The 25,310-nt window shown below is 53.9% G+C and overlaps 3 protein-coding genes across 4 annotated transcripts in view; all 3 read right to left on the minus strand.

Annotated features, from left to right (window-relative positions):
- The window catches only part of LOC113973302 (ubiquinol-cytochrome-c reductase complex assembly factor 2), a 26,921-nt gene continuing 1,611 nt past the window's right edge, over nt 1–25,310 (minus strand). Inside the window, exons 2-6 of the mRNA XM_027695241.1 lie at nt 11,033–11,038; nt 3,417–3,579; nt 1,213–1,287; nt 862–931; nt 1–179 (exon numbers count right to left, since the gene is read on the minus strand). Of these exons, the coding sequence (XP_027551042.1) occupies nt 85–179; nt 862–931; nt 1,213–1,287; nt 3,417–3,554 (378 nt within the window). The 5' untranslated portion in view covers nt 3,555–3,579; nt 11,033–11,038 and the 3' untranslated portion in view covers nt 1–84. The remainder of the gene's footprint in view (nt 180–861; nt 932–1,212; nt 1,288–3,416; nt 3,580–11,032; nt 11,039–25,310) is intronic.
- On the minus strand, nt 4,829–13,288 carry IP6K3 (inositol hexakisphosphate kinase 3). Its single transcript, XM_027695223.1, has 6 exons — nt 13,163–13,288; nt 12,420–12,615; nt 8,735–8,861; nt 7,785–7,957; nt 6,998–7,173; nt 4,829–6,277 (listed from the first exon to the last, which is right to left on the minus strand). Exons 2-6 carry the CDS (start codon nt 12,610–12,612, stop codon nt 5,822–5,824), a joined length of 1,125 nt encoding a protein of 374 aa, XP_027551024.1. The 5' UTR covers nt 12,613–12,615; nt 13,163–13,288; the 3' UTR covers nt 4,829–5,821.
- Nucleotides 17,065–25,310, minus strand: part of LEMD2 (LEM domain containing 2) — a 12,019-nt gene continuing 3,773 nt past the window's right edge. For both annotated transcript variants that reach the window (XM_027695164.1, XM_027695163.1), the window contains exons 4-9: nt 24,249–24,325; nt 23,521–23,600; nt 21,046–21,191; nt 19,944–20,045; nt 19,759–19,861; nt 17,065–19,107 (exon numbers count right to left, since the gene is read on the minus strand). In XM_027695164.1, the coding sequence (XP_027550965.1) occupies nt 18,957–19,107; nt 19,759–19,861; nt 19,944–20,045; nt 21,046–21,191; nt 23,521–23,600; nt 24,249–24,325 (659 nt within the window). In that variant the 3' untranslated portion in view covers nt 17,065–18,956. The remainder of the gene's footprint in view (nt 19,108–19,758; nt 19,862–19,943; nt 20,046–21,045; nt 21,192–23,520; nt 23,601–24,248; nt 24,326–25,310) is intronic.

Genomic DNA, 25,310 nt, shown 5'->3' on the forward strand with positions numbered 1-25,310 from the left:
TAAGAGGAATAAATGGTTTTATTCATCATGGCAACACACAGAGCTTCAGGGCTATGTACAGTGGAGAAGCTGAGAGCTGGGCCCTCACTTCGAGTCCTCCTCGGGTTTCTTGGCAGAAAACTTTTCCCGCAGTCTCCTCCACGTCCCTTTTTTCATGTCTTCCATCTGTTTCAGAATGTCTGCAAAGGGAGAAGGAAGGGAGGGGGCAGAGAAAGATAAGCAGAAAAGCAGAGGAATGAAACCCTCTTAAACAAGCTCTGCCTTCCATAGATTTTCCTCTTCTGACTTTTCATCTTAACGAATTTCCATTCCAGGCCCGAGGCGAGGTTGGTTTCCCTTCCAATCAATGCAGGGAGTCTCTTATCACCAACAACTGATATTCAGTTTCCACGCACCACAATCAAAGTTAGGAACTGGAGCAGAACAAAACTACTCTGGCTTCCAGCTCTGCACTTCACAAAGGACGTGGCTGAGAGCATTTCTGCACAGGCTCCCTCCCAAGGTCCAACACAAAAGAAACACCGAAGGGAATTGGGAGATGGTGAAACAGAAGCTGAGCTCCATGTTGGAATGACAGGGCAAACACGGTTCTTTCACACAGTTCCTGCTGTCTGACCCCAAAGAGCCTTTGGAAAGACTTTGCTGTTCCTGCCAGTGCAAAATCCAATTGACTCTTCACCTCAATAGAATAATTAGTTACTCCTGTATTGAATTACTCCTGTATTGAATTACTCCTCAATTACTTCTGAACTTACTCCTCCTCAAACACCCCCAGGGGTTTAAAAGATGCCATGAGCACCACAAAGACCAGAATGTTCCCTTCCTCCTGCACTGCCCTCCCAGCCCAAGCACAGTCAGTACCTGTTGCCAGGATCATCCTGCAATCCTCCACTGTCACCCCGGTGAAGGTCGTGTCTTTCAGCCGTGGATACTTCCCAGGTGAGCAAGAGAAGGAGAGAGGCACAAACACGTTACTTGTGGTGCATGAAAGAGGGACAAATGTCCCCATTTGGCACAGCCCAAGCTTGTTTTTAGTCCAGGAATTCTGTTTATCCACCCAAGTACTGCCCTGCTCCCACCCCACAGAGCCCTGCCCTGAGTGAGCACAGGCACCAGGCACTGCAGCATCCACTGCCCCTGGATATTCCCAGGAACCCTGCCATCCCCAGGACTCCCCCCAAAGGAGGGACGGTGGCCAGTGCCAGAGCTCACCTTGTTTTTGTAGTAGTTGGTGTGGATCCTGACCAGGCTCTCGTACATTTGGTCACAGGCCTCGGGGTCAGCGATCTGCAGGGACACGAGTGTCACACGAGTTATTTTACACCTCCACAGCAAAAACCCCCTTGTTTTCCAAGGCCTGTGACAATGGCAGTGAAGGAGCAGCTCAGCAGACTTCCAGTGCACTGCTGGATGCTGGATACCTGCTGTCCTGCTCCAGGTCTTTCCCTCCCACTTCCCACCAGCTTGGCCTGCAAGAATAACCAGACGTGGGATTTCCAGAACAGACCTTAAACTCTGCCCCAGCTTAATCTGACAGGTCAGTGTGAACACACAGTTAGAGAACACTGTGCTCAGCTTCCTTCTCACGTTTCCTGGCTGGTGCTGTGAAATCTGTGGCCCTCCCTGCTCCGAGGCCACTTCTGTCACCTGTTCCATTGTAAGGAACCACCCAGGACAAGGTGCCAGGATGGAGTCAGAAGCTGCCTGTGCGGGCTAAAAATAGCCTATAATTGATTAGGGAAAGCAGTACAAACGACACATAACAGCTTGGGAAGGGTAACTGGATTTCTATTTCAGACCAGGCTAATCCCCAACCCGTGCCAGGTGTCCCAAAGGGATGCTCCTGCCTGGCACAGCCCCTGCCCAGCAGTGTGGATGGCTGCTTTTCTATTTCACAATGTTGGTTTTTTTCCTGTTTTACAATGGGGCCAGCTTGTCCAGAACTCTGCATTGCTGCTCCACGACAGCAAACCTGAATGATTAAAACAGGTAAGGGACACAAATAACACCAACAGAAACGTGTCAGGATGAAATGGCCTGGCTCCTCCTGGCACAGGGGCAGCACACAGAGTGGGATGCAAAGTAGGAAAAGTAAGGAGAAGCTTTCCTTGTTCAGCAGGAGTGCCCACATCCCACTGCAGGTGATCCTCACCTGTGTCCTGCAGCCCCATCCCAAAGAGCCCTGGCTCAGGCTCCAGCAGTGACAGCACAAACAGTGATTAAGAGGGTGGCCCAAACAGCATCCCACCCCCAGCAAATCTTACTGCACATGATTAAAACAGGCATTAGATTGCTAAAGAGGCCCTTATGGCTCCAGCTCCTCTCTCAGGAGCTCCTCCTGTCGCACATTCCCCTCACTGGATTCAGCCTCTCTACACACAAACTGCCACCAGACATAATTCACATTTCCAGGATGAGTGGCAGCTTGGGGATCTTGGAGCCAACTGGTGCAGCACATCCAGCTGTTCTGAGCATATGGAAAAGCAATAAACTCTTCCCAAAATGTCTTTTACAGACTATTCTGGTCACCAATAAGCATTAGGAGCTTATAATGGTCCCTTGAAGTCGAAAACGCCATCTCTGGAACAATGTTTTTATGCTAAGAAAGGGCACATTTACATTCTGCAGCAACACCTCCACACCTGGGGAGGTCTGTAGCCAAGTCAGGCATCAGATTCCCTAATTTATTTCAGCAGCAAAGCCTAAACTCCGACAGAATTACAGCTGGAGGCGGAATTCAATTGTACAGGCGCTGCACTCCATCAGTGTCAGGCAGTGCTGCAGCTCCCTCTGCCCACCCTGCAGCACCCCAGCGTGGGGGCAAGGAAACCACACCAATTAACTGCATCCCTGCAGGCCACTGACAATTCCCAGGGCTTTGTGCCCCACGCCCATAACCACGGGGACGGAGTTCTCCAAAGGATGTGGTGCAAAGGGTGCAAGAACTGGGTACAAACCAGGGGGCCTGGGTACAAACCACTGTCCTGGGTACGAACCAGAGGTCCTGGGTATGAACCAGAGGTCCTGGGTACAAACCAGGGGGCTTGGGTACAAACTAGAGATCCTGGGTACAAACCATTGTCCTGGGTACAAACCAGGGGGCTTGGGTACAAACCACTGTCCTGGGCACAACCCGGCGGAGGAACAGGCGATGTGGCTCATTGGGGTCTGTGCTTCCAAGGCTTCCGAGCGTTCACACAACCCCCTGCCCTGCTCTGTGCTGTCCCTGGAGGAATTAGATGGACTCCACGCTCCCTGAGGGTCCCTCCCAGCTCAGAATTCCACGCAGTCCCGAGGGAGCCCCGCGCGAGGCCCAAATTCCAGCGGTTCGCGCCCAAACCCCCCCTGAGGGCGCGACCGCCGGCCCCTCCCCCCCCGCCCCTTCCCCGCACGGCCTTGGCGGCGGCGGCGCTCACCGGGGTGTTCTCTCCCTCGCGGAAGGCCTGTGCCACGCGCTGTCGCAGGGCCGCGCCCAGGTCCCGCTGGCGCTTGGTTTCCTCCACGGGCCACTCCTCACAGAGCCGCAGGAACCGCCGGTACCGGCTGGCGGCCATGGCGGTCACGTGCGCACGTCACGTGCTTCTCCCCCCCCCCGCCCGGGTCACGTGAGGCCGCGCGGGGGATTCCCGCCATCCCTGAGGGGGGAGAGGAAGAAAGAAACCAACCCCCCCACACACCGTGAGGGACCCCCGGCCCCGGGACACCTCCCCGGGCAGCCCCTTCCAGCGCCTGAGCCCTCCGTCCACGGAGAAATTCATCCTGGTGTCCGACCTGACCCTCCCCTGGCACAGCCTGAGGCTGTTCCCTCTCCTGTCCCTTGTTCCCTGGGAGCAGAGCCCGACCCCCCCCGGCTCCCCCCTCCTGTCAGGGGGTTGCAGAGCCAGAAGGTCCCCCCTGAGCCTCCTTTTCTCCAGGCTGAGCCCCCCCAGCTCCCTCAGCTGCTCCTGGTGCTGCTGCTCCTGGTGCTCCAGCCCCTTCCTCAGCTCGCTCAGTTCTGCTGCTCCAGCCCCTTCCCCAGCTCCCTCAGCCGCTCCTGCTGCTCCAGCCCCTTCCCCAGCTCCCTCAGCTGCTCCTCACAGGACTGAGAGTGGTCTGGGCTGGGAAGGACCTTAAAGCTCATCCCACCCCCTGACACCTTCCACTAGCCCAGGTTGCTCCTGCCTGGCCTTGGACACTCCCAGGGCCGGGGCAGCCGCGGCCTCTCTGGGCAGCAAACACCGTGCAGGTGTACGAGGGGTGAGAAAGGAGGGCACAGGATGGTTTGTGTCTCATTATTTAGCTGTTCTCTGTTCAGCAGGTGAGGCGGGACCCCCCAGCCAGGGGGATGCTCTGCTGACGAGGGGCTCTGGCTGCTGGAATCGTTCTCAGACCCTTCTCCACCCTTCCCACTGTCACTCCTGGTGTCCCCATCCAGGGAGGCTCAGGTGGGTCTGTACAAACCCCTCAGCAAAGCCACATTTTGCTCTGATCACAGACCTCTGTGCACACAGTGCAGCCAGGATAACCCATGGCTCAAGCACTGCTGAAATTGGGTGTTTGCGGCTTTTTTTTTTCCAACCATCTTGAGTTTGTGGTCAAGAAATATGCAACAGTCTTCCCTGGTGGACTTCAAGCCAAGTAAAATACACAGCTGGGCCAGATGTCTTAAATTTTCCAGCTATAAATTTCAGCAGCTCCCCAGCTGTCCGCAGTAAATCCTAGGGAAGGGTCTCCCTTAGGATCTGGTGTTTAAACCTGGGGAAATAACGACTCTTAAAAAAACACAGGCCTAAACAAAGGATAATGTACTTCAGGGATGCTGCTTCAGGGAGGGAAAAGAGATGGAAACTGAGAGTTACTCAGACAATTTTATTTATATCCCCACTCCCCGGTAATGGAGTTCTGTAGCTCAGTTCCTTGTGCAAGGAACTTCTCCTTCAGGTTTCCCACATCATGCAGGAAGGAATTATATTTTGTTCCATAATAATAATAAAATCTGTCCACAAAAGCTGTAAACATTATTTTGAGTCTTTTGTTATCCTCTCTTTCAAACACACACACACAATATTTGTATCAAAGAATTTCTGGGTGACCTTTGACGTCCAGTCCCTGACTCAGTCTCACACTTTTTTTCTTTTTTTTTTTCCCTTTTTTTAAGCAAAAATCCCTTGATGTGAATGTTTTTTGTGACTGATACCTGACAGAGTCATCGCATTTCAGCCCCTTGCTTAGAAAATTCCTGAAACATGCCCTGTTATAACCCTGCAGGGATGTCAAAGCTCGGCGAGGGGCAGTTCTTGGTCTCCTGGAGCTGCACAGACTCTCTGCAGCACCTCAAGGTGTGTTTGGACACCTGCACAGAGAACCCCGACCATCCCACGGTGCTGGGCAGGCGCAGCAGGAGTGCTGGGCTGTGGGTTTCTCCCCCACTGGAGCAGGAGCTGAAAGGAAAACACTGCAATGTGTTCATTCCTGCCCCAAACACCCAGAATCCCCTCGGCCCGCTCGGCTTCGTGAGCGTCGGGGTGAGCAGGTCCTGGTTTATCATTAAGACTCTTCCAAGTAATGCTTTCTTTGGCTCACAAATAAATCAAGGATAGCAGTAAAACCAGAGAGGAAAATAAATCTTCTGATGGATGGCAGAGAGAGAGCAGATTCTCCCAGCTCTTTGCTTTTCACGCTTCAGCTCAGTAATGGCATGTGGAGTTTTCAGCACTTCCCCAGCAATCCATGCTCGTTCCAGGGGGTGTCCAGCAGCCGGGGGGGTCCCACCCAGCTGACCCCGGGCGGTATTCGCAGGGCTATCGGTCACTAGGAAATCCAGGCCGTTCCGCAGAAATTCTCATTTTCCTTCCGAGAGGCTCTGGAGGATTTTGATGAGGTTCTCCAGGCCAAAAATGTAGCCGTGGTCCGGCCCGTCGTAGGGGGTGGGGCTGCCCTTGGAGCCCTTGAAGGTGGTGTGGGCAAAGTCAATCATCCGCACGTCCACCCTGGCGGGGTTCGCGCCGTGGCTTTTCGGGAGGGGAGGGTGATGATCCGAGGGCGCCGCGCTCTCCTTGGGCTCCTGCCCGTCGTAGATGATGAGGAGGGAGCTGGAGTAGAACCTGTAGGAGCTCTGCTTCCTGATGACAGAGAGCAGGGCCTTGAGGCGCAGGATGATGGGCTCCAGCAGGTCCGTGCGCAGCTGGTTCCCCGAGCACAGGAACTGGCGCAGGGTCTGCCGGAACCCCTCCGGGGAGAGCTTCCTGCCAAAGTACTTGTCCTTGCACAGGAAATGGCCAGTGTCCGCCTGGTAAACCTGCAGGGGGGAGAGCAGGAATCCACAGCGTCAGGGATTGGAGTCCTGAGCTGGAGGGGACCCGCTGGGATCACTGAAGTCCAGCTCTGCTCACAGAAAGGTGTCGGACACCACAAAGGGGTTTGACACTGTTTACGCTGCTTTGTGTGTGCCCATAATCATCCCTCTCGTTATTATCCTTCAGGCAGGGTTTTGAACATTTTGGAACCTGCCTGAGCAGAGTGAGAGAAGGAAATGCGTGGTTTGGGTTTCTAGGGGAGAGGGTGGGGGTTTCAAGCAGGAGAAACCATCACACTGAGCCCCAAGTGAGCCCCTGGCTCTCGCAGCACCAGGACGAGGTGGCTCAGTGAAGGCACGAGCAGGGCAATGCGGTGCTTTTTGGGGGGGGTTTTGTGCAGCAGCCAAGAGCTGAGCAGGAGAGAGGAATCTGTATCCATGTACAGGCGAGTTCTCAGCTGGGGTAAACTGGTTCCAGCTGCTCACACTGGTGGCAGTGGCATGGGGAAAGGGTTACCCTAAATGTGCTGTATTCTACACCCTTCCCTAAGCGTCCTCTCCTCTCTGAGAGCTCACAGAGCTGAGTGGCCAGTTCTTACTGTGTTGGGGGGGAAAAGAGAATAAAACTGCTTCAGTTCCCAGCAGCAGAGTCCCTGGAGGTTTCCAGCTTGGCTCCAGGCTGTTCCTGGGGCGGACCCCAAGGGGCTGGGGGCTGTGCCTTACCTGCATCCCGCAGATGCGGACGCCCAGCGAGGCCGAGGTGCTCTGCTCACACTTCTTGATGTGCCGGGCTTTCTTCTCCTCTGAGGCGTCGTCCCCGTGCTGCCGAGTGCCCATCTTCAGGTCCAGGATACAGGGGTAGCTGTACTTGGATACCACGTTCTCCAGCAACAGGAACTCTGAGCGTGAGTTAAGGGAAACCCAATATTTTCGAATTCTAATTGAAAGAGGCCTTAAATCAAAGCAACTGCTGACGCTCCCCATAACAGCTCACAACTGTAATGAGACTTTCTGAGCCAATTTCTCCTCCGTGTCATTGCTATGGGCCTCTCGCTGCCAATTCCAGTTAATTTACTGTACTACAGTCCTACCAATTAAAGCCCCAACAGCTCCATTCTCCAGTGACACCATAGCCCTGGGCTGTCACTCCAACACCTTCCCCCGGTGCCGAGCTCGCTCCGGTGGGTGGGGGAAGTTGTTAAACCCCATTACTCACATGACTGGTGGGTAATGGAGTGTAATAGGAAAATAAAAGGCGAGGCAGCTGCTAATTCCTGCATAGTTGTGCTTTTAAATGTATGCCAAGGGGATCCTTGACTTCTGCTGAGAACCCTTTATGGGAACTGGGTTTTTTCTTTTTTTTTTTTAAGCAGTGGGAGAAGATGACAGAGAACATTCTGTATTTTCCCGGAGTCTGGGCAGAGTGTCCCCCTGCAATAAACCATGCATCGATTCTGAGCTGTTATTTGCAGCCAGGGCTGTGCTGGAGGGGAGGGAGGAGAAAGGATACGATGGAGTTTGTTCTCGTTGTGCTTGGAGGACATGCGGTTCAGGTGCTGCCGGTGGCAGTGCAGTCCCCAGGGGTTGTAGCTCTTTCTTTCTGGCTGGTTTCCATTTGCGTCTTCCAAAAGGGGATCTGTGTGGTACTGAAGGTCTGTTCTCAAAAGCACCTTCCCCGAGCAGCTGGGCAAAAGCACACAAAGGAGCACACTGGGTTTAGAAGTTCCAGAGGAGAATATTCCCTTCACTCATTTTTTTTTTGTGGAGCCTCAAACTCGATAAGGTGAATTTTCAGGGGCTCTCAAAGGAAACATATTGATCATGTTCAACCTGCAGAGATCCTTTGTTACTCCATAACAGTAATTTTCAGAAAGGCAGCTATTTCTGCCTGCCAATATTTTCTTTCATTATAATTTAAAGTGCGTTGGCTCCCATGAAAAGCCACTCACAGCCCCAGTGACCAGGGATCTCTATTTATCCACTGAACAGGCAAATGGTCCAACAATGGGAATGATTCCCAATTTAGAGGGGCTGGCTCCAAGGAGGGGAGGAGGGAGCAATGAGGAGATTTGTTCTCCTTGGGGGGTCATTCCTTGGTCTCACTCATCCAAAACCCATCACTCCCATTGCTCCAAAGGCAGCAGTTCCAGGGTGGGGGTGTTGCACCTTCAGTCACAGCTGCCCCAGGTGAGTCCTGGAGCAGTTTGGGATGAAGGATGTTTTGCAGAAAGGTCTCTGCAAACCCAAAAGTCATGGTGTGCTGGAAGCACCGTGGTGCCTTCCCAGGAGAGCTCTCCCCTGGGATGGGATGGGATGGGATAGGACAGAAGCCCCTGGAGTGCTGCACAACTATTGCCAGCAGAAGGGTGTTCCAGACCCCTCCCAACCCCCAGCCCACCCCAGTGGCAGGAGAGGAGCAGGAGGCTGGCAGGGAGTGTCCCACCCCTGGCAGACCCTCACCTGTCTCTGAAGGTCTTGGTGCCCTGGGTGTGGCTCCTCCTGAGGAGCCCGTGCTCGGTGCCAGGGCTGGTGGCCACCAGGGTCAGGTTGCCCAGGCTGTCCCTCTTGAGGTGCACTGAGACAACACCTGGACAGAAAGGGGAAAACCAAACGGGAATGAGACGAACCTGTGGATTGTCACAGAGGCCTGGCCACCACCTCAGCAGCCCCAGGAGGCCCAGCCCTGTGGAGAGAGGGCTGCCCAGCTGCCTCCTCGTGTTTGGTGGCCTGTCACAGTGATCCCCCTCTGATTTCAGGCCCAATAAACACCATTAGGCTGAGACCCTGGAAAACAGCCTCAGGGATTTCAAGGGTTCCTCCTGTCAAGGCTCAGCTTGGCACCTGCCTCCTTCCACACCACACTCCTTTGTCCTCCTCCAGGCTCTGCTGTGCCCCAGGTGACCCAGAAAAGCCCCCAGCTCTGGACCACAAGACCCCAGCTTATTTAGCACAAGGGATTTAGGTGGTTTTTTTAAGACAGGACAAGGCTGGAAATGCTTTTCATTGTCAGGAGGCAAAGGGGACAAGGAATTTTCCAAAGACACTCGGTGTGCCAAGGGCTTCTGTTAACTGGAGAGCCCCCAGGAGCAGGGCAGGGATGTGGGCATGGGCTGGCAGTGCTGCCCACACACTGCCATGGTTATGTCCTTCCTCAAGGACCAGCACCCAAATATCCCACGGGGGGAAGGATTGTCACACGTCCCATGTTTATGCACAAGAGGGAACATGATCGTGACCGGGGGGTATTTTTTTCCACCCCAAGTGCTTAAAACACCATTATGAATTTTAGCATTGCAATTTTCCCTGACTCTGACAGGAATCACAGGGCTCAAATGCCAGCCAGCCCATCACGGATTTAGCCCAGGCTGAGCCCATCCCTGGCACGGGGAGGGCTGACTCTGCCTCTCAAGTGACAGCACAGGAATGGCCACGGCTCTCGCTCCAGCCAGCCCTGACCTTTCTGGGAAAGGCTGATAACACCATCCTGCTCCTGCAGCTCTGGCAGGGCTGGCTGAGCCTCCACAGGCACTGGGGCATATTCAGAGCACGGCCCTTTGGGACTCAGGGGGATTCCAGCTCCAAAAGAGGGCAGGGAGGGCTGTGGGACCAGCAAAAGCATCAGTGGAAAGAGCCCTGCTGGAGGTGGGTTTAACCCAGCTGTGCCCAGGGCACCCTCAGCAGCTCTGCTGGGTGTGCAGGGAGAGGCATCTCAGCAGCTCAACAAACAAGGGTGCTCTGTTCTCCCAGGCAAAGGTGCCAAAGCAAATAAATATGCAAAATCCCATCTCTCCATTTAAAGTGAGATTACAGAGAGCAAACACAGACAGAAGGCTTTGCCCTCTCTGTGCCTGCCGGGCTCTGCTGCCTGAGGGAGGTTTACCCCACCTTATTTGCAGCAGCCCCATGTCCCTGCAGCCACCAGCCACCCCCTCGGACTGGGGGTGCCCATCCCTGCCCAGGTCCTGCCCCCCAGAACCCTGGATGCACTTCCCTCCCACCCCCTGCTCAGCCACCACAACCATTCCTCTTTCCTTTCGCTGTGCAATCACCATCACTGTGAACAGACTGCATTAAACGGGCTCATTTTACACTGAAATGGGGGAGGAATGTACCCAGGCTGCTCTGCCAGGGGAGATGGGGGGTCTGAAAACCTCAATTAGGGGGCAGGTAATATTTTTAGCTCTCCCAACCCTTTGCTCATGGAGCTCTGCCTCCCTCAGGCTCCAGCATTATCCTTTCCCTGAGTCCCTTGTGTACAAATCCATATTACTGAGAGCAAACAGATCTCCTCCCAGCCCGGGTGCCTGGGCTGAATTTTCAGGGGATGTAGGCAGGAAAAAGCCAGGGTGTCTCTTGCCTAAATCTAAGCCTTTATATTTTTAAAAAGTCACTGTGAGGCGAGCAGAGCCCTGGATTCCAAATGCTCCAACAGCCTGTAACCTTAAAAACTGTCCCAGTTAGTGCCTCAGTCAGCAGGGCTGTGCTCATTTACATAGTGCTGACAGGCTGGCCCAAAAAACTTATATATAGCGTGAAACCAAGAGTTGTTAAGTATCTGCCATTAATATGAAAATTAATGGGGAGATTTTCAAAGGCAAGAAGGAGCGTTAAATTGGAAGGGAACGTGATCCTCTCCCTCCTCCCAGCTGAAAATTCGGGCTTCAAAAAGCTACATCTCAGCCTGGAAAATGCTTTTGTTTCCCGGTGTGATTCCATATGGGTTTGCACATGTCCTGCCGTGACCTGTGTGTGTAAAACAACTCCCTGACACTTGGCACCAGCCCTTCTCCTTTGCTGCAGCAAGCAAACATCTCTCTGGGATGCATTTGGGTGCATGTCTGTGCTGGCCTTTAGTGTCCCTGACACCCCAGTCCCCTCCTGCCAGCACCAGTGAGGCACCAGTGGGTATTTATGGGTGCTGTCACCACGCTGGTGGCATCCCAGGATCCTCAGGAGGTTTTGCTGTGGAGCTCTGCCCTGGTGGGTTTATTTTTACATTTACGAGCACATTCATTGACTGCCATGTGCAATGGGAGCCCGAGCAGAACCAGGCTGGAAAACAAGCCCAGCATCCCCCAACGAGCTCAGCTGGGGCAGGCAGGGCTGGAAGGGAGATGGGGAGGGGGAAGCCAGTCCCAAGGTCACCAACCTGCCTGACGTGGGGAGGGGAGAGGGAAGGGAGCTACCGGTGGTGAGGTGAGAGGGAAGGGAGCTACTGGCTCGGGGTGAGGCTGGAATGACATCTGATCACCCCTGCCCAGAATGTCAACCATTACATAATGCTCCCTGGGCCTAAGAATAGAGATGAGGCACTTGGACACGAGGAAAGGGGTGATGGAACCCTCAGGATCATTCCTGCTGATGCTCACCAGCCCCATCATCCTCGTGGGAAAACATCCCACCTCTTCAATTGCCTGGGACAGTCAGGAGACGAGAGAACGTGTGTGCCCAGCGCCAAATTGGAGGGGAATTGCTATTTAATTACCCTTCATCACAAAACTCCCTGGGATTTGAAACGGGAGAGAAAAAGACAAAAAGGTTTTAATAACCAGGGCAGCCCTGGGCTGGTAAACTGGGACTGTTGAACAGCTTTATCAGTGGCACCAAGCAGGGCCCAGCACTGCAGCACCAAACCCGGCCCTGCACAGGAAACTTGGTTTCTCCCTGAAGTGCCTTTTTAATATTGTCCCATAAATCTGCGGGGGCCCTTGACTTTCTGGGAAAGGGAGAGATTGGGCTGGAACTGTGGCTGACTGAGCTCTTTTCTGTAACACCGAAGGACCAAGAGATATTTTAAGTTTTTACGTGGCAGCTGAGCTTCTCGCCTCCCCCAAAAACCAGGGTCGGGAGCTTTATGAGCAGCACAAGTCTGGCAGTAAAAGCAGAAATACCGAGGGAGCAAGAAAGGGAGGGAGGGAGGATGCCTTAAAAAGCACCAGCACTGCCCTCCCAGGCTCCCCGTGCTGCTTTTTCAGTCGCTGAGCTGAGAAATTCAGCTGGGAAGGGGGTTCAGGGCCAGGAGAGGTGTTTGAAGGGGGTCACCGGGCAATGCTGGGGCACTGAGCAGGGGACGGGGGGCCCTGGGAAGGTCTCACCTGCTCGGGGTGGGTTTTTAGGAAGGTGAGCGTTCTGTGCATCCCCTTACCTTTGTACTGGGGCGTGAACTGGCGCATGGCCCAGGGCAGGGACTCGTAGAAGCTGAGCTCCTGCGACACGAGCGGCTTGCAGACGGTGTGCTCGTCGTAGCGCAGCATGCTCGTGTGCCCGCCCACCTGGTGCACGAAGGGCTCCAGGGGCACGGCCAGCAGCTCGGGGCTCAGGGGGCTCTGGCCCACCATGGGCTGGGGGCTCCTGGGGGGCTGGATGCCCCTGGGCAGCAGCACGGGAGGGTGGGAGGCCGAGCCCGGGGTGTGCAGCGTTGTCACCCGCACTGGATCCTCACCCACGCTGGGCTGTCACTGCTGGGATCTGCAAACAGAGGGAATGAGGGAATTAGTGAGAAGGGGGGACAAGGCACTGCAAAGCCAGAGCACAGCCGGGTGGGATGAGATCTCAGTGCCCAGGGGCTGGCAGGGACCCCCAGCCTGAACCACAGAGTCCAGAAAACACCCACTTGAGATCTGTTGGGGGCAAAAGAGACAGAAGGGAATGATCAAGAAACTTGGGACGATTTGCATCCTGGTTTTGCCAGCAAAACCCCAGTGCAGTGGATAATAACGTCTTTGGAAATCCATTTCTGTCCAGGGAAAGCCCCTGGGATGTGTTGCCAGGTGAGCAGCACCACCTCTGCCAACCCCACGGGACAGGTGTGACCAGGGCAGCACCATCACCCCCTCCTTACCCAGGAGACAGGGACAGCAGAGGGATGGTGGCAGCTCCTGGAGGGACCAGCAGCTTCCCAGGGCTCTGCCAGGAGGGCAGCTCAGCCCTTCCCCAGAGCCAGCAGGTACAACCTGACCCAGGAGCTGGATCCAATGACACCCAGAGTGTTCCCCATCCCACAGCAGGAGCCAAAGCTCAGGACTCAATGATCCCTGTGGGTCCTTTCCAACTCAGGGTATTCTGTGATTCTCTGCTGCCTGAATCTCCCCTTCCCCTCCTGCTGTGATTAACCCTGAGCAAACAAGCACCTGCTGCAGGTGCCAGGTTTGTTTTCACCTGGAGAACTGGGATGGAGTGGGCTGAAGGCAGAGGAGGGTGAGAACAACCACTCCTACCTCCAAACCCACGAGCAGCTCCTTTATCTCCCCCAAGGTGGGATTTTTTCCCCCCCATTATTCCATTCTTTGGAGAGGAGTTCCTGCTCTGCAATTACCTTACCCAGGGGAACAGAGCCAGGCCTGAGCCAAGCAGTTTCCAGCCGGGAAGAAAGAGGCTCTTCGGAGCCTTTCCAGGAGTTAATAAAAGCATTTGGCATTTTGTTAAGTTGTGACAGTTTTTAAAGAGGATTTTCTGCCTCGAGACCTGCAGGTTTGTTGTGGTTTGTTTTGTGTGGTTTTTTTTCCCCCCTCTTCCCTTCCTTAAAAATAAGGAGAAAAGCCAAAAGCAAACGGATTTGTCATAACACCTCTTTGGAGCAGAGCACAACATGACTTAAATCCTTTATTGCTTCAGAGACGTTGGTCCAAGGCTGAAACTCGGCTGACACAACCCCCTGACAGCTCTGGCAACCTTGGCATTCCGAAGGGAGTTGGGGAAAAACACCCACACTTTGATAAAGCTCTGAAATGTTTTCTCCCAGGCTAAACTAGGAGCAGGATTTGCAGGAGGAGAGGGAGGTTCTTTTCAGGGAGTTTCTGTTCGGAAGCAGCTCATCCATTCGGAGCAGATAAATGTTCCCACAAACACTGAGCTGCTCTGAGCTCCCCTGAAACAAGACACTTGAAATAAATCACTTCCACTGGCTCAAGGTATCGCAAATGCCAAGAGATATTTACGTCACTAAAAATACACGGAATTACAGATAAATCCCTGTCCTCCAAGAAAACCAGAAGCCTTCAGTACTTTTCCTTGAGCTAAAGGAGAAGCAGCCCAGGTGCTGCAGGTGGAGGAGAGCCAGAAAGTATTGGGGAAGGAGAATAGAGAGAATATTTCTCCAGAAAAGAGATGGGGCTCAGAGCAGCCTGGTCCATGGAAGGTGTCCCTGCCCATGGAAGGGGCTGGACCTGGATCAGCTCTGCCTGGGTACCAGCCCGGGCTGTGGGGACACCTCTGCTCCCCAGGTGCTTCACCTCACACCCTGCTCTCACTCAGGGCCAAACATCAGAAGAGTCTGAGCTAAGCAGGTTATTTATTCCCAACTCCAAATCCAGCCAAAAAACCCCAAGCAGATTAAATTCTCTAATCTTTAATTAGCACCTACTCCAGCCCATCCCAAAAGGAACTCGTGTGGCTCCGAGTCCGGGAGCGAAGCGCAGCCAGCCCGGCCCCAGGAGAGAGCCCTCGCCTGGAAACCAGCTGGGTCCTTGTGGCAGAAATCCTTAGGAACATTAAAATCACTGTAAGAACAAGAGTTCTGTGCACAGAACCACGCTCTTGGTGCTGCACCTCGTGGTCACCTTCCCCTCTGGGACCTGGCTCCCCAGAGCATCCCAAAGCTCCTCTGCAGGGTTTGAGCACTGCAGGGGCTGCAGGTTCTTTCTGTGCTTCATTAACAGGCAAGGCAAGAACGGGGCTGAGCTCTGGGTGTCCACAGCTCTCGGTACTGGAGCTGCCCTGGAGCCCAGGCCAGCCCTGCCCCGAGCACCCAGAGCTGGGACATGGTGCCACCACCCAGAGCAGAAACGGGCACAGGTTCCCTCACCCCCCTGCCCAATTTCCCCTCCACACCCCCCAGCACCACCAGCCCCTCCTGCCCAGCCTGGTGCTTTCTGGTGGTGCCACGAGCACGATGGAGAACCAGGAGCCACCAGGTCCATGTTCCAGAACCTCCAGAGGTTCCCGGCAGCCCCCCAGTGCCAGATGTCCCTGCTGCTCCCGTCCCTTCCCGCCAGCCAGGGCTGTGCTTAGAGCCTTCCTGATGATATCCCACCTGCCCTCCAAAGCCATGTTCACCCTGCCCCTCCTGCCCCTGCCCCGCCCTGGTTCTCACCTGTGGTGCAGGTGAGACACCTCCCTCGGGGGCACCTCGGGGTGCTGCCGGCGCTGCTCTCGCTGCTCCTCGCTGTGTCTGCGGGGTGAGGAATGAGGGAAGGGTTGGGCATGGCCCAGAGCCCGGAATGTCCAGCTGACAGCTGAGCTGTGCCCAGGGAGCCCCTGCGTGGGACAGGGATCAGCCCAGGGCTGGGACCTGCCTGTGCTCGGCCTTCCAGCAAGTGCCTCTCCAGCCTCTTGGGCAATCGGCTCTCCAGGAAAACAACTGTCCCTTGGGGCCAGGCTGTTCTCCACTGACCCTCCCCTGTGTTTACACCTCCCTGCAGAGTGGGCTGGGGCTGGGGCTGGGAAAGGGATGGATATCCCGAGCTTCCCGGAGCTCCCAAACCCACCTGCTGGGTGGGAAAACACCTGGCTGCAAACCAGGAATGGGGTGGTGAGGGGCTGGGGTGCTGTGGGACACCAAATCACCCATCTCCGTGGTATTTATGGCAAGGGGAGCAATGCCCAGGGTGAGAGGAGGGTTTGCCCAAAGCTGGGCAGCAGGTGAGAGGATCCAGAGCCCCAGCCCTGCCAACAGCAGGGAAAAGAGACATGGGAGCGGTGTGGGGAATGGAAAATTCCCAGGGAACTCCCTGCCAGGGCCAGACTGTCTCCTGCAGCCAGGCAAGGACAGCGTGTGCCCCCAGCCCAGTGTCCTCTCCAGTGTGCCCAGGGCAGGCTCTGGACATGCTGTGCCAGCCTCTGCCAGCCCCTGCACCCCAAGGAGAGGGACCCACACGTTATTTAGGGGATCACAAGGCAAACACAACCTGGGCAGTGCCTGGGGCAAGGAGGGGATGTGCCCACTCCCACTCCCAGTCCCAGAGCAGTCCCCAACAGGACCTTGAGGACTTCAGCAAATCCCTGCCCAGGCCTGGGGCCTCAGGGCTGCCATGGGAGCTTTGCAGCAAATGGTGGGAGGTTGGGAATTGCCTGTGGAATTACACCAAACAGGACCATTTCCTAACCTTGAATATATTGCAGTTGTAACTTAGCAACCTCGGCTGGGTAAAAGCATCCCGACAGGAATGCGGGTCCTGAGGAGATGCAGCCATGAATTCCTTTTCTGTTCCCAAACCTTGGACACGACTCTGGCCAGAGGAGGCAGCTCCTGACAGCCCCAGAGCCACCGTCCAACTGTGCCACTGGAAATCCCCCCCTTTGTCACCCAGACCCACAGGATGAGATCAATTAAACATTTCTCCAACCAAACATGAGCCAACCATGTCCACAGAAGTTACACAACAGAGGGACCACTCCTGCCACTTCAGGGGGCCTGGGAGAAGCTGGAACTCACAGGAGATGTTCCACCAACACTCGGGTGAGGGAAGGATTGAAACACTCAAGGAAAATGAGCCCTGAAGAAAACCTGATTTACCATCAAGATGTGCTTATGTGCAACAGCCTCAGAGCAGGGCAGGGACATCCATCCCACTCCAGCCTCATCACTTCCCTCATCACCTCCCAGTCTTCCTATACCATTGCCTGGCACATGTCCCAAAAGTCCACTGAGCTCACCACGGCCTGAGGGTGCTCCGAGGCACAGGATCAGCAGCAGCTTCTGGGAAATGGAGCTCCCCAGGGCAGATCCACCTGATGCCAGCAAAACCACCTGGAACAGTCTGTGACTTCTCCATTAAAAATAAAGGTAACGATTATTTGTAATAAATTTATTTTTTATATTGATTTACAGAGCTAAATGGAACATATAAACAGCACCAAGCCATTGAAGTTTGTCCTACAAAACCAGGTTTAATACAAAAGGATGACGGCAACGCCCCACTCTGCGCTTCTGGACGGTTAAAAAAGCTCACCCAAGCCCCACAAAGAGTTTAAAAAGGTTTAAGAATGTAGGCACCGGTGTTTGAGAGAATTTCTATGGCAGCAGTGACGATCTCATTACATTTTGGGAGAATCAAGGCTGCTTTCATTTTATTCCCTATTTATTACAGTGGGAGGAGCTGGTCCTTCCCCTGAAGAGCTGTTGAGTCTCCTGCCCAAACACCCGACTTTCACAACCAAAAATATGGGGTAACAGTCAGCTCCACACAGGAGATTCCCCATTTAATGGGAAAGACCTCCCTGTGTTTTGTTCCTGGAGGAACCTGCTCCCTCCACCCATTCCGGGGGATGTCCAGGAGCAGGAGATCCCTGTGGATCCCCAGCAGCCCAGGGGGTGCCAGGCAGACTCCCCACCCAGGGAGGTGTGGGGAGAGCTGCAGACCCTGCCAGGGGAGCAGGGACGGGCACAAGGAGCAGGGATGTGCCATCCCCTGCCCAGGAGGGAGCAGGGCTGTGGCTGCCCCAGCCCACCCAGAGCTCTCCGTGCATCCAGCCTCGGGATGTTCTCCTCAAGGAGAGCAACACCCACGGGACACAGGGCTCAAACCAACACTGGCTTCACTTTGCAGTTCTCCTGCCTGATGCCAGCAATGGGTTTGGTCCCTGCAGCCCCACGAGCTGTTGCACAGCCCTGGGAAGGGCAGAGCAGCCACATCTCTGCTGAGCCCAAACTGCCACACACTGGTGCCACTTCCTTGGAAACAAACACTCATTTCTGGACATAAAAAGCAGCTGAAGTAACCGAGTGATTACAGACACAAGACACGGAGCAGGGCCGGGAGCTGCTCCCGGGACCCGCGGGGGCTGCAGGAATCCTGCAATCCCTGTGCTGGCACATCCCTGCTCCAGCACAAGCACAGACATTGCAGCTGCCCAGCATTAACATGAACATTCAGTCCTCAAAGCCCTCCCAAAGCTGCCCTTTAATAGCCACAGACCAATCCCTGTGGCTGCAGCCACAGCAAAGCGCCTTTGGAAGCTTCCCATATCCTTTATTTTTCCACCCAAATCCCCCCCCCCCCCCCCTAAAATCATAAAGCACACAGACTGCAGACTTAAAAGTGTAACAGGGTCACAACCTCTCTCCATCCCCCCAGCCCAGCTCAAACCACCAAGGCACGTGAGGCTGCCTCCCTCCCTCCAGGCCCAGCTTCACTCCACTCCCCCTCTGCCCCACTTTGGAAGGGTGAAGCCAACACATTCTCCTCGCTGGGAAGCAGCGAGTGCTTCCATCCCTCTCTGTCCTGACTAAAACAGACTCTAACAAAACACACCTGAACTGCCACCCTAATGTTTCCATGGGAAATGTTATCTTTAAGCACACTGCCTGGTGGACACTGCCACCAGTTGGCCTTTGCAGAATTGAGGTCAAATTTTGCGCCCCCGGGCTCTGGCAGAGCCCTCGAGAGCAGCTGTGCTTTTACTCTTTGTAAGTCGTCGCTCGCTTGCCACGGGAGCCAGGTCTCTGTGGAAGGCTCACTTTGGTGCAATTCCAGCTTCCCACCAGCTCAAGCCCATCTTCTTTCCAAGCCAACATTATTGCCCTGAATTTGCGTGTGTGAAGATTTTCAGAAAGAAGAGCAAACAGACACGTGCAAACCCCAACCCTCGGGCCCTGCTCCTCCCACCACCAGCGAGGGGCCTGGCCCCTTGCAGAGGTCCATGTCCACATCCACATCCACAGCTGCTCCACTCCTGCTCCCCCTCAGTGCTCCGAGTCCGAGAGGTAGGAGGGCTGAGTCCATCTCCACACCAGCATGTCCTCCCCGGCCACCCGGTGGGACTCGGTCTGGATTCGGGACTCGTTGGAGGCCAGGAAATCCACGGCTCTCTCCCACACCCGCTTCATCTTCTTTCTGCAAGAAACAGCAAGGAAAAGGGAGTAAATTAGAATCACAGCCTCACTGTGCTTCCCTGCCTACAGCAACTGTGGCTGTGGATGCAGGCACCACTGGCTGCCTCCCGCTCCCTGTGCAGGCAGGGAAGGAATCCAGCCAGAATCCTGGTTTGGAGGAGATTTCAGAGCAGGGCATGGACACACAGGTCCTGCCTGGAGGGAAGGTGAGACCCTCTGTCAGTGACAGTGGATTTCAAGGCTCAGTTCATATTGCAAAGGGGCTCAGTGAGCAAACTGCCCTCCCCCTTCCTGCAGGAGGGATCTCCCCAAGGGGACACTCTGAGGATCATCCCCGTTTGGGATCCAGTTATTGTGGACACCTCACACCCAGGGATCTGTTCAACAGCTGATGCTCCATGTCCAAACGAACCAAATCCAAGTGCTGCTGGACAGAGCAATGACAACACACCTGTGGGACTGCTCAGAGCACCAGCCCCAGGACTGTCCCATCCATCTGCACCAGGCTCAGGCACAGCCTCAGTTGTGTCCAACCCTTTCCCGACCCAAAGGCTCCAGCCTCCTCCTGCAGTGCAGCTCCCAGCACTCAGCTGCACTTCAGAGCTGTGCTGAATCCCATTCCAGCCCTCCAGAGGGCCCAGATGCAGCTCACCTGCTCTGAGGAGGAATCAGACTGTCCCGGACATGGAAGATGCCAACGTAGGGGTAACGTTCTGAATTCCGTTCCCATTCCTTGTAGTGGTCCTGGACAACAGCTGGGGGGAAGGAGAACAGAACAGTGAGAGCTCAGCACTGCAGGAAGCAGAGCAGGGCTACTCGAACTCACAGAGCTCCTACCTATGATCTTCTTCACCATGTCATACATGGCTTGTTCCTCCTCCTCCATCTTCCGCCAGCGATACCTGAGGAAGATCAGGATCCCCCAAAGAGTGATCAGACCTAGGAGAATAAAAGCAAACAGAATTCAGTAACTGCCAGTTGTGTATTGCTGGAAGCAGTTTTAGTTCTGACACTGCCTCTCCCAAAGGCAGCTTTCACTCCCTGTGACCCAGGCCTGCCTGGAACTGAACCCAAGTGATTCATTTTGTACCCCAGTGCAGCTGCACCCTAAAATCCCTTGGTACTGACCACCCCCTGCAGCAGAAGAGCACATGTGGATGTGGGATGAGGTGGCTGGAAGGCCTCAGCACGGAGCTCCCCCCACAAAAGAAACCTCAGCACAACCACAGTTCTCCAAGTCCCAGAGGAGCCTTTGCCAGAGGCCTCCCCCACAGTGATCACTCTGGAAGGCTGTCAGGCTTCACTGCTCCAAGGAGAGCTGCTTGATAAGGAAATAAAGCCTGGGGCTCCAGTGCCAGCCCAAAATTCAGATCTATGTGGAAGGTTTAGCACTGACAATGCCCCCATTGGAATTCAGCATCTCAGCCTCTGCAATGAACAAAACTGTCCCTTGTCCCCTCCTCCCTGTCAGGCTGGATTATAAACTCCTCCAGTCACACAGCTCTCCTTATCACCTCGCTGGGTAAAACCTCTGTCTCAGCTGAGGCACGACACACTGTTCCAATAAAACCTCCAGCCCTGAAATGCTACAAGTCATTATTAAAGAGGCTGGAAGACTTTGGGGCTTAGAGCAAGGAAAAAGAAAAACCGACTCCTTTAGGTAAGTTAACACACTTATTTTGCAGCCCATAATAATGGCTACTGGAGGAATACCCAGAGAGCTAATCAGCTGGCTGATTTAAAGCACGTTTTAAGCACTCAGAGCACAAGAGCAGTGCTGCGGGTCTCCCTGTGCTGCCAGAACAAAGGTTAATTAGACATTAACTCATCAGCAGATTCATTTCACCTCCGTTAGTCATCTCCTATGGCTGGGAACGTGTGTGTGTGCACAGGGCTCGTCCCTGCAGCTGGCAGGGGAGGCTGAGCACTCCCAACTTACTCCAGAAGAAGAGGAACAGGTTGGTGATGGCCGTGACCACGGCGCGGCGGAAGCGGCAGCCGAGCCCCATCTGCGGGCGGGCAGATTCCAGGCAGAACACTTCCTCCACACTGGAAACGGGCCCCTCCAGGTCTCTGCCTTTCAGCCTGATGGGGAGAGGCAGAAAATCTCACAGAGGAGAGCAGACTCCAACTGCAGTCTTTAATCAAGGCGGGGAGAACAAGCAGACTGCAGATGCGGTAACTCCTCCCGCGCAGCAAAGGGAAACGCTCCGACAGCTCCTGCCTCCTGCCACAGCATTTCCCTCCTGCCTCCTGCCACAGCATTCCGAGGCTGGCTGCTTAGCAGGGGATGGATATGGATATGGATGTGGCTTTGGAAAGGCAGTGGGGCTGGAGCTCCCCCCGGCACACAGGAGCCGCAGCCTCTCTGACAGCCCCTCTCAGTGTGCACAAGATTAAACTCGAAATTGGATTCCCACCTCCCAGCACGGAGATGGAAACGTTCCCCGAGTCACTGCTCCAGAGCTGGGGGAGGCCAGGGAGCTTGGGCTGTTCTCCTCAGCACTGGGGAGCAGGAACAGCTCAGCTACAACAGTGACAGAGCATCGGCTGTGCCTGCAGGGAGGGCACCAGTGCCAACCACCCCCTGCACTGCTGCTCCCCTGAGCCCCCAACCTGCTCCCAGCTCCCTCTGCCATCCCCTCACGGGCACTCCCAGCCATCCAGGATCCAGGGCAGAGCCACCAGACCCAAAGCAATTGGACCAAAGGGAATTTTACTGAAGCTCCTAATTCTGTCTGCACTGAACAACCCATTAGACAAAGAGGTTTTCCCAATTCATTAGTGCTCAGCTCACAAACTGCTGACAGCTCGGATTTGATTCTGGATTCTACAGGAGCTGGAGACACACAGTTGTTTCTCCCGCCCTTGTCTTATTTACAATCCAAATTCCATGGAAATATTTAAAACATGCAGGAGAATCACCCAGTGCAAAGCTCATTTTCAGTCCTGCCTCTGAGACTAGCACCTAAAAAATACTGTCATGTAGCAAAAAATGCCAGGGGCAGATTTCTGGGGCTGTTCCACACTCCTGCACGGCACACGGGCTCCAGGGAAGTGCATCCATTTGGGGAACAACAGAGCTGCTAATTATGGAAATAAAAATGTGGGAGTATATTGTATCCCACAGCTCCTACTCGAGTATAAAAATACAGATTTGAAAACTCTGGATCCCAGACCACCTACAAATCCAGACCTGCCCCTAAGGGAACCATGTCCCATCCTGGGAATTGCACACAGCAGTAATCAAAGCAGCAGACACTGTCTGATCCTTGGATCACAGCAGCAGCTGCAGGAATATTTAAGAGCAAATAGAGCAATGGGAATTCCTACAAGGTTTGCTCACCAACCCCATCGCTCCAACTGCTGCAATTCAGTTAATCACAGACATATTTAGCAACGTGGAAATGCAAACAACTGTTAGACTTCAGAGTTAGCACAGATTGGAGGCAGCCCACACTTCCCAGAGGAAGGGAACGGTGGCTGCACACTCTGGTAACACTTTCCTAAGGTTATGGACTGAATGTTCTGGGTTTTCCCTGAAAACCCAGTACTGCTCAGTGACCAACCACCAGCCACAGCCAGTCAGACCATCCATCCAGGAGGAATTTCCTCATGGAAGGGCTGGCAGGCACTGGAAGGGGCTCCCAGGGAGGTTTGGAGTGCCCAGCCCTGGAGGTGCCCAGGGAAGGACTGGCTGTGGCCCTCAGTGCTCTGGGCTGGGGGACAAGGTGGGAACAGGGCACAGGGTGGATCCATGGGCTGGGAGGACTTTTCCAACCTCAATGATCCTGTGATTTAATGTGCACTGGGTGTTCTGCCAGAGGGACAACTGACACTCCGGATACCATTCAAGGTCCATTCTCCTCTCCTCCTCCTTGGGATTGCTCCAAAGGATCCCAGAGTGTGGGTGACATTCCCCCCTGCACAGAGGGCTTTGCTGGCCAGGGAACCCTTTGGTCCAAGGATGCAGCTCCACAAATGCTGCAGCTGAAACTGTGCTGGAGAAAAGTTACCCTGGGAAAAGGAACCCCGTGGGTGAGATTAAGAAGGGCTGTAGGAACAGGACCATGGGCAGGACACCAGGACCACCATTGCCAAACCTCACAGGAGGCACAACACAGCCACTGATGCCACAAGCAGCCCTGGCCTCCCACTCCCATCTCATCTGCAAGGCAGCAGGACATCCCTGGACACGGTGTCCTGCAGCCAGGGCTGGGATCAGACTCCTGGAGAGCTCAGTTCCATTCTGCTGCAGGGCTGTTCTCCTCCTCTGCAGGTTTGCCCAGCCAAGCCCACATTACCTGCTGGAGCCTCAGGAGGTCTGGAAGCTGAAGGGCACCCACAGACCTGTCCAGTTACACAGCAGCCAACCCTCAGAACTGCAACTTTGACACACTGAGCTTCCACTTACCGAATTCCCAAATCCTTGTTGCTGTTCAGTATCCAGTGCAGGGCAGCTTCAAACTTCTGTGGGGAGCTGCCAGTAACATTCTGTGCGAGGAATCCATAAGAAGATTAGTTCTCCATTCACTTAAAATACTGAACAACATTATTTCATTACAGGAGTGGGAGAATTCCTTCCATATGGTCTGTCCCCAGGTTAATTCTTATCAGAATTCTGCAAACTGGAGGAAGGGGAACTAAGCCTGAAGGTCTGCCTGGACTAGAGTCTCCTGACTGGGCAGATGATGCATGAAGCACTCTGTGAAATAACACCATCCCAGACTGTTAGGACTAACCACTAAATACAACATAATCTTACTGACAGTTTACCAGGAAAGAAATGGAATGCTAGATCAGAGCACTCTGTCTCCTGACACTTTGGGGTATAGAAAAATCCTTCTTCTGCCCAGCCCTCAATGCAGGGAAATTTCTGGTTTCACAAGACTGATGGCTCCGGTGAAACAACAAACCATTAAGTTAAGATTTACAGGGGCTGAATCACAGATGGAGGAGAAAATGATTTTCAAAAGAACTGCTGAGAACAGGACTGGCCAAAGGGGAAGGGAGAGATATGGGATAGAATCAAACCAGGATGAGGGAGCAGAACGGATGGTGAATTGCTTTAGTGTCTATTATTTATTGCCTTATAAGAGACTGAGCACTAGGTCATAACAAAGCTGCTCACAGCCCACTCACCATCACGTGGTCCTTCGCCTCACTAACCCAAATGCATTTGCTTTTTAGATTCTCAGGGTTTCCACATTCGAAATTACCTGGTAAAAAAGTCAAATAGAAATAACGTTTGGAAAAAAGCCCTTGAACAGCTCAGAAGCACACTCTGAATGTACACCAAGAAATACTCTCCTTTCCAATCAGCTCCAGCCCTCAGCAGAATGACTCCAAGGTGAGATTTATACTGCAGGCAGATCAGATTATGACTATTAATAAAATGCTCAGCCACTGCACGTAGGTTAGATAAGGGCAATCAAACCACACTTTGGAGCTGCTGTTGGATAAGGGCAATCAAAGCTCACACTTCAGAGCTGCTGAACACAGAATGAGGGGGAAAATCCTGTCTGTGCCCCTTGCAGAGCACAGAGCCTTGTCTGGGCCCTGGTGCCCTGCAGAGGGGCTCCTGCCACCAGGGATCAGGGACTGCAGAGTGCAGCTGATGACTAGCATTCAAAATGCTCCCAAGGAGCCTAAATCACAGCTCTGCCTTCCACCCAGGCACAGAAATGCTGGCGAGGAACTAAATCCTCTAAAACTTGCCTCACCAAGTTGACTAAACAAATGTGCTGAGAGACTGAGTAAATCTGGTGGAAATCCGGCAGCTGCCCGAGTCAGATTTGAAAAGATTTAGGAATTATGTGCAGCTTCAGTATCCAAAGCCTCCAGCCTTGAGGTCTGAAATACAGAAAATGGAACTGAAACACTTTTACTGATTACCACTGCTATGGATCTTGCTGAACAAGTCTCCACTCATGCACTGGATTTCTAGCAGCCTTCTCCATCCCAAAATACCAGTGATGGGCTGGATTTACTCAATATAGCAGAGACTGAGCTGACTGAACCCAGCTCAGAGAGCCTCTGTGGTGAGAGAAGAGAGAGGCACTCACACATCTGCTGCCACATTTCAGCAGAAAATGACAATTTCTTAAGCCACTTTTACTTTGTTTGTAACAACACACCAGCTTACACTTAATGGCTCTGAGTGCCCTGAAGACAATTTCAAGATGTTGGTAGAATCATAAAACC

Source organism: Neopelma chrysocephalum, unplaced genomic scaffold, assembly GCF_003984885.1.
Source record: "Neopelma chrysocephalum unplaced genomic scaffold, ASM398488v2 Primary Assembly neopelma1_100, whole genome shotgun sequence".
NCBI lineage: Eukaryota > Metazoa > Chordata > Aves > Passeriformes > Pipridae > Neopelma > Neopelma chrysocephalum.